At 35.6% G+C, this 8198-nt stretch overlaps 1 protein-coding gene across 1 annotated transcript; it reads left to right on the forward strand.

The window, feature by feature from the left end:
• Positions 1-915: 915 nt before the first annotated feature.
• LOC101260075 (polyphenol oxidase B, chloroplastic-like) lies at positions 916-7934 on the forward strand. Its single transcript, XM_004245989.3, has 2 exons — positions 916-3005; positions 5028-7934. Exons 1-2 carry the CDS (start codon positions 2459-2461, stop codon positions 6278-6280), a joined length of 1800 nt encoding a protein of 599 aa, XP_004246037.2. The 5' UTR covers positions 916-2458; the 3' UTR covers positions 6281-7934.
• The last annotated feature ends 264 nt before the right edge of the window (positions 7935-8198 follow it).

The following is an 8198-nucleotide window of genomic DNA, read 5'->3' on the forward strand; positions in this document are numbered from 1 at the left end:
GTTTAAGATCAAGATAGAGATCAAGATCAAGATAAATCCCAAGTTTAAGATCAAGCTTTAAAACCCTTGAATTATATTTGAAAAGACGAATTCATAGGAATGTTAGAGATTGTAACACTGACACTTTGAAATAGTAAGACGATTGTTGCTATAATTTTTCATACTTGATTATTGTTTTCTCGATGCGAATTTTATTGTCTACATCTTTTCTCTTTTTAATCAAATATGAAACTTGAAGCTGCAAAGGTGGAAGAAGGAGTACTTTGATTTCATCGAGTCTACACTCCGACAAGCCTTAAAGCAGGGGCATTTGAAGACATTAAAATTTTTGTGGGACTCTACAAGATGCGTTCAATTCGAGTTGGAACTTAACAAATTGTGTTTAACTCATATTAGGATTCTTAGAGACTACTCAACTCTAAACTTTAAACTTTAGTTTATACCTATATAAATGGTACTAAATTCTCTTAAAAGACATCTCAAAAATTCCATATCTCGAATACTCCGCAAATTGATGGATTATTCATATAGAGAGATCAAATCTAAATCATCTTAATTTGAGAAATACACCACTAACGGCCCTCGAATTATGATTAGATCTTTTGTGGATGAATCTTTTGAGAGGAGAATCAAGGGAGGAACAAATTAATACTCACAATCTTAATTAATAAAATTATGTTTCTTCATATTTTATTTCTGTGAATTATTTATTTATTTTTCACGTGTTTAAAATTTGTTACAAACACACACAGATACAAATAAAAAAAACTTAATTCATGTTTAAAATTATTATCAATTTATGATTGACTAGAAGTTTAAAATTGAAATTGAATTATTAACCTAACAAGAAAAAGATAAAATACAAAACTATTCCAAAACGGTTTTTAATATCGATAAATTATGGGGGCTTTCATAAATAGCCATTTAAAAACAACTTATTTACTCTTCATAGCTATAGTTTGATAATTATAATTCGTAGTTACATGTTATATGGAGAGAGACGAATGAGAGAGGAGAGAGGCGAGAGAGAAGGGGAAAAGAATGGGAGAAAGGTAAAATGTATATGTATATCACTTAAATAATTATATATTATACATTTGTATTTGTATATATGGCAAGCGAGACTAGGAGAGGGAGGAGAGAAGTGAGCGAGACTGAGAGAGGGCAGAGAGGTGAATTGTATATAAATAATTGTATATTATACATATGCATTTATATATATGGCAAACGAGATTGGGAAAGGGAGGAGAGAGGCGAGCGAGAGAGGGCAAAGAGTGGGAGAGAAGTAAATTGTATATGTATATAGGTTAAATAATGTATGTTATACATATGTATTTATATATTTTGACGGATTATATATATACAAACGTGATTAATTGTACAAACTCGAAGTCAGCCCATGTAATTAATGTATAATGTTAATCACGAATATGAATTATATCAAACTATAATTAAGATAAGTAATTAAATAGTATAAGTTTATTTTATAACATAATTTTCCCATAAATTAATACTTACTAATTTACAATTTTAACGGATTATTGCTCTATCCCACTATTAGAAAACTAAAATCGAATTAACCGAACAATTTTCCAACATAAATGTGGTTTCTATAGTCTCTCCATTTAATTTTAGATTTTTACTTTAAATATATCCAAAGGAAAACATAAAAATAAAAGGGAAAATGCACAAGTACCCCCTCAATTTATGCCCGAAATTCCAGAGACACACTTATACTATAATAAGGTCCTATTACCCCCCTGAACATATTTTATAAGTAATTTTCTACCCCTTATTAGCCTACGTGGCACTAGTTTGAAAAAAAAAGTCAACCATCGTTGGGCCCACAGGATAGTGCCACGTAGGTCGAAAAGGGGTAAAATATTATTAATAAAATAAGTTTAGGGGGGTAATAGGATCTTAGTATAGTATAAGTGTGTCTCTGAAATTTCGGGCATAGGTTAAGGGGGTACTTGGACATTATCCCAAAATAAAATAAAATCATATTTTATCGTTAATATTATTTCCTTATACCCAGGACCGATATGGGTCCAACATCGAATTAAGAGACTATGTTTCGGAACCGGGGTGATAAATACGACTTGAGAGAGCAAATTGATCAACTTATGTAAATTATTGAGAAAAATGTTTATTCCTTTCGTTCTCTTTCTATGAGTTCTGCTTCTTATCACTTTCTTCTATTTGTGTTTTTCAATTTCATTTAGTTCTTAAATTCGTTTGTAATTCCAATGACGAGTTGGTGAAATAGATTTGTCGGTTATTTGAATTTGAATTGTGTTGGTTATATATATTAAAAAATAATTATTATTAAAGTAAAAACAAAACGAATAAAAAAAATTCAGCTGCGTTTTTCACGTTTGTACTTGGTACCAATACCATGAATTTTGTATATAAATACTGATGAAACTCTGCAAAGTAAAAAACACTCATCCCATCAATGGCTTCTTCTTCTATTCTATCTTTGTGTGCTACCAATATTCCCTCTTCTTTCTCCAACAATACCAACTCATCTTTCTTATCAAAACCCTCTCAAGTTTTCCTCCACGGAAGGCGTAGTCAAAGTTTCAACGTCTCATGCAACGCTAATAACAACTCTAGCGAGCATGAGAAGAATAATGTTGACGATGTTGTTGATAGGAGAAATGTTCTTTTAGGGTTAGGAGGTCTTTATAGTGCTACTAATCTTGCACCATTAGCTACTGCTGCACCCTCACCATCACCTGATTTTAAATCGTGTAGTACAACCACTATAACTGGTGGTCCAGCAGTTAAATATACTTGTTGCCCTCCTCCTCTCCCCAAAGATACGAGCACCATTCCATTTTATGAGTTCCCTCCTATGAACAAGCTCCGTATGCGTTCCCCTGCTCATCTTGTTGATGAGGAGTATATTGCCAAGTACAATTTGGCAATTAGTCGAATGAAAGCTCTTGATAAGACGGAACCTGATAAACCTCTTGGGTTTAAGCAACAAGCTAATATACATTGTGTGTTGAATGCCTTGAATCGGACCCGTTACAGCAGAAAGAACGGGGGTCTCGCTGAAGAGGTAGATACATCTGAGCCGTCTACTTACAAAGAAGCCATTTTAAGTCCTGATTCTCAAAAATGGTTTGCTGCTATGGTAGATGAGATGGAGTCCCTACACAAGAATCAGACATGGGATCTGGTCATACAGCCTTCGGGAGAAAGATTATTACTTGCAAATGGGTTTTCAAGAAGAAGGAAGGGATATCACCAGCAGAAGGAGTCAAATATAAAGCAGGGTTGTTGCCAGAGGTTTCAACCAAAGAGAGGGAGTGGACTACAATGAGATCTTCTCACCAGTGGTCAGACAGACATACTTCCATCCGAGTGTTACTAGCGATAGTTACACATCAGAATCTGGAGCTTGAACAACTTGATGTGAAGACAGCGTTTCTATATGGAGAGTTAAAGGAAGAGATATACATGACTCAGCTGGATGGTTTCCAAGTTCCGGGGAAGGAAAATCACGTCTGCAAGTTGAAGAAGTCCTTGTATGGACATAAGCAGTCTCCAAGGCAGTGGTACAAAAGGTTTGACAGCTATATGGTGAAGTTGGGCTATACTCGTAGCTCATATGATTGTTGTGTCTACTACAATAGGCTTAAGGATGATTCATTCATCTATCTGGTGCTTTATGTAGATGATATGCTGATAGCTGCAAAGAAGAAGTATGACATTCAGAAGCTGAAGGGTTTACTTAGTGCTGAGTTTGAGATGAAGGATCTGGGAGCCGCTCGGAAGATTCTAGGGATGGAGATCATTAGAGACAGAGAGAGAAGGAAACTTTTCTTGTCACAGAGAAGCTACACTCAGAAGGTCTTGGCGAGGTTTGGCATGTCTTCATCTAAGCCTATTGATACCCCCAGTGCTGCCAATATCCATCTCACTGCCATGTTCGCTCCACAGTCAGAAGAAGAGAAGGAGTATATGTCACGAGTCCCTTATGCCAGTGCCGTAGGAAGTTTGATGTATGCTATGGTCTGTATAAGGCCAGATTTAGCACATGCAGTCAGTGTAGTGAGAGATTCATGGGACAACCAGGGAGAGAACATTGGCAGGCTGTGAAGAGAATTTTCCGGTACCTTAGAGGTACATCTGACGTTGGTCTCATTTATGGAGGTGATACTCAGTGCTCGGTTACTGGCTATTCTGATTCTGACTATGCTGGAGATGTTGACACAAGAAGATCGATGACTGGCTATGTGTTTACCCTTGGAGGATCTGTCGTCAGTTGGAAGGCAACTTTGCAACCTACAGTGACTTTGTCTACTACGGAAGTGGAGTACATGGCCTTGACAGAGGCTGCAAAAGAAGGGATTTGGATGAAAGGGATGGTTAGTGATCTTGGTCTGCATCATGATCAGGCTATGGTGTATTGTGACAGTTTGAGCGCAATTTGTCTAGCCAAGGATCAAGTCCATCATGAGAGAACCAAGCATATTGACGTGAGGTATCATTTTCTGAGAAGTGATAAGAGAATCAAGGTGAAGAAAGTAGGAACTGCTGATAATCCTGCTGATATGTTCACAAAGCCGGTTTCACAAAGCAAGTTTCAACATTGTTTGGACTTGCTCAACATTAGAAGTTGTTAATTGCCCTGCGGGGAAATTCTGAGGAAGAGGGGGAGGCCTGGCACTATCATAGTGCGTCTGAAGAATCTGTTTGGAGAATTCAAGTCAAGGTGGAGATTTGTTGAATGCCTTGAATCGGATCCGTTACAGCACGGGGGTCAATGTTGTTGTATTGGGCCCTTAATTATCTGTCAATCTGTATTTTGGGCCCAAGCCTGTTAGGGCGTAGCTTATCACTATATATAGACGCTATGGTAAACCCTATTCTGTATTATGTTCTTGCCTCTCCATAATAAAACTGCTCCCCTTCTTCCCGTGGACGTAGCCAATTTATTCGTGAACCACGTAAATCTGTTGTCTTATTTTTCGCGTTTATATTTTCTCGTATTATCTCAAATTCTGCATAACATTGTGCTTATTGTAACGGTGCTTATAACATTGGAGGCAAAGAGTTACAAGTTCATAACTCATGGCTTTTCTTCCCGTTCCATAGATGGTACTTATACTTTTACGAAAGAATATTGGGTAAACTGATTGATCATCCAACTTTTGCTTTACCCTATTGGAATTGGGATAATCCAAAAGGCATGCGTTTACCTCCCATGTTCGATCGTGAAGGGACTTCCCTTTACGATGAAAGGCGTAATCCACAAGTCCGTAATGGAACGGTTATGGATCTCGGTACTTTTGGAGACACAGTTGATACAACTCAACTCTTGTTGCAGACGAATAACTTAATTCTTATGTACCATCAAATGGTATCTAATGCTCCGTGTCCTCTCTTGTTCTTCGGTGGACGTTACGTTCTCGGGACTAACATTGAAGCCCCGGGAACCATTGAAAAAATCCCTCACATACCAGTCCACATTTGGACTGGTACAGTACGAGATGTAAATGCGCCTAAAGGTAAACCAAAATACGGTGAGGATATGGGTAATTTCTACTCAGCTGGTTTAGACCCGGTTTTCTATTGCCATCACGGCAATGTGGACCGAATGTGGAACGAATGGAAAACACTAGGAGGGAAAAGAACAGATCTAGTTACAGAACCAGATTTGATGAATTCAGAGTTCTTTTTCTATGATGAAAATAAAAAACCTTACCTTGTGAAAGTCGGAGACTGTTTGGACACGAAGAAGATGGGATACGACTACGTAAAAAGCCCCACTCCATGGCGTGACTTCAAGCCAAACAAAAATTATTCATCTGGGAAACTAGACACAAGTTCAGTTCCACCAGCAAGCAAAATATTCCCAATTTTCAAACTAGATGTAAACACATCATTTTCCTTGGATAGACCGGCTTCATTGAGGACTCAAGTGGAGAAAGATAATAAAGAGGAGATTTTAACTTTCAGCTACATAAAATATGATAGCAGAGAGTATATAAGGTTCGATGTGTATCTAAACGCGGATAAGAATGTGAAACCAGAGGATCTTAACCAGACAGAGTATGCGGAAAGCTATACTAGCTTGCCGCATACTCATAAACCTGGTGATGATGATCATGTTTCCACTGCTACTTTACAGCTGGCAATAACAGAACTGTTGAAGGAAAATGGCTTGGAAAAAGAAGATAAAATTGTGGTGACTTTGGTCCCAAGGAAAGGGGGCGAAGGTCTCGCCATTGGATGTGTGGAGATTGCGCTTGTGGATTGTTAATTTTGTTTCCATGCTTCATCATTTGTTCCTTGTTTCCCTCATGTGTTTGAACTCTTTTTATCTTCCCTAAGATATATATTTTCTCAACTATATTATAATTTCCTTATTCAGTTTGTCTTTTTTTTCTTCCTTTTTTCATGCTGAAATTAGCTTGGTGCTTGAATAAAAATTTGGTGTGATTATGTTAAGAATAGAAAAAAATACAAGTGTGATTAGATGTGTCAAATGAGTGGATTAATATCTAATCACTCGTCCACTTTTAAATATTTCAAAATGTTTAAGCAAGTAAGATGATATTCGAGAAGTTTCATGAAAAATACCAGGTCATACTAAATTAATTTGGTAATTCAATATGGTATTACTCATAAATATAAAAATGACTAATCCATCGGTGACCCTCTAAAGTTGGCACGATAATTCACTTAGAAACTTTAATTATACGATGTTCATTTTAGACATATGATGTAGAGTTTTGTTGTGTCATATTAACACTTTTTTTAATATCAACAAAAATACATAAGGTATGTATGTTATTCTCGCGAATGATGTGTAAAGTGACGAATTAAATAATGTCATATGTCATTTGTATAAAAAGAAGTTATTAATTAATTCTTTTTAAATAAAAATAAAAACTAACCAATGAATTAATAACTGTAAAAATTATGTCTTAGGCCTAACTCACACCTCAAAAGCTAGCTCAAAGGGAGGAGGATTGTTCAAGTCTTATAAAGAGTCCACCCATCTCATTAATCACCGATGTGGGACTTTTGTCACCTCATACCCAGTGCTTAGCATCTGGTGCGTGAGCAATTTTAATTTTGGGGGGGGGGGGGGAGGCAACATCAGGTGAGACGGGCCCTGCTCTGATACCATGTGAAATTAGGTCTTAAGCTTACTTCACACCCCAAAAGCTAGCTCAAAGGGAGGAAGATTGATCAAGCCTTATAAAGAGTCCACCCATCTCATTAATCACCAATATCAGACTTTTGTCATTCTTTAACAATAACACATAATATTTTTTATTCAAATAATGTTAAAAACAAATAAATAAAAGATTTTAACCCACCCCTAGTTGTCTCCTCCCCCCTTCCCCACCCACCACACACAAAATCATCTTATCTACGGTCCCCAAAACCCAACCTCCAAATAGCCTCAAACCCTGCATCGGAAGTACCCTACGCTCACCACTTGTAGAAACTGCCCCACCCCACATCTGCACGCCATTAGTATCTCAAATAAATTTTTTAGCTTGTTTAAAGAAATTAATATTAAATTCTTTTAAGAAAAATTTTGTAAGTGAATTTATTTTTAGATTTTAAAAATATTTTTCATTTTTTGTCAAATGGATGAAATTTAATTTGGATAAAATGGTGGCTAAAAAGTAGGACAAAGAAAAAGAAAAAATAATGAAAAATTAACTAAAAGCTATTTCACTCGTTGATCAAAGAGTATATCACACTCATTATGTCAGATAAACAAAAATTATCAAAATATCACAACAAGTCGCTACATTAGTTTTTGAAACATTATCTAATTAAGATGTCTAAGTGAAATATCATACTAACTTTTTATGGTTGAAACCGATAAAAAATATCTAAACAAAATTGACACAACATGTATGGACCCGTTAAAAATTCTTTTTAATATTATTTTAGATTTATTCACAACTTACTTAATATTTTTTTATCAACTCCAAAAAGAACGATATCTTATTTATATTTTAGTAATTATTTTATTTTATTTTCAATATTTATATTCATAAAAACTTATGACTTATTTTATATAAAAAATTGTCAAAAGTCTTTTTTTTTTCTCAAAAACTTTGTTCTTATCACACATGTTCACATAGATTAAAATAATTGAAATATTTATTTATTGGATATTTATTCTTTCGCCAAATTTATGCAAAAGATGTGGG

Source organism: Solanum lycopersicum, chromosome 8 (genome assembly GCF_036512215.1).
Source record: "Solanum lycopersicum chromosome 8, SLM_r2.1".
Taxonomy (NCBI): Eukaryota; Viridiplantae; Streptophyta; class Magnoliopsida; order Solanales; family Solanaceae; genus Solanum; species Solanum lycopersicum.

What these genes read in the sequence shown, in the direction of transcription:
- LOC101260075 (XM_004245989.3), top strand. Translation starts at nt 2,459, where the DNA reads ATGGCTTCTTCTTCTATTCTATCTTTGTGTGCTACCAATATTCCCTCT. An exon ending in TAAGCAACAAGCTAATATAC is followed by an intron (nt 3,006 to 5,027) that starts ATTGTGTGTTGA and finishes ATTCTGCATAAC; the next exon opens with ATTGTGCTTATTGTAACGGT.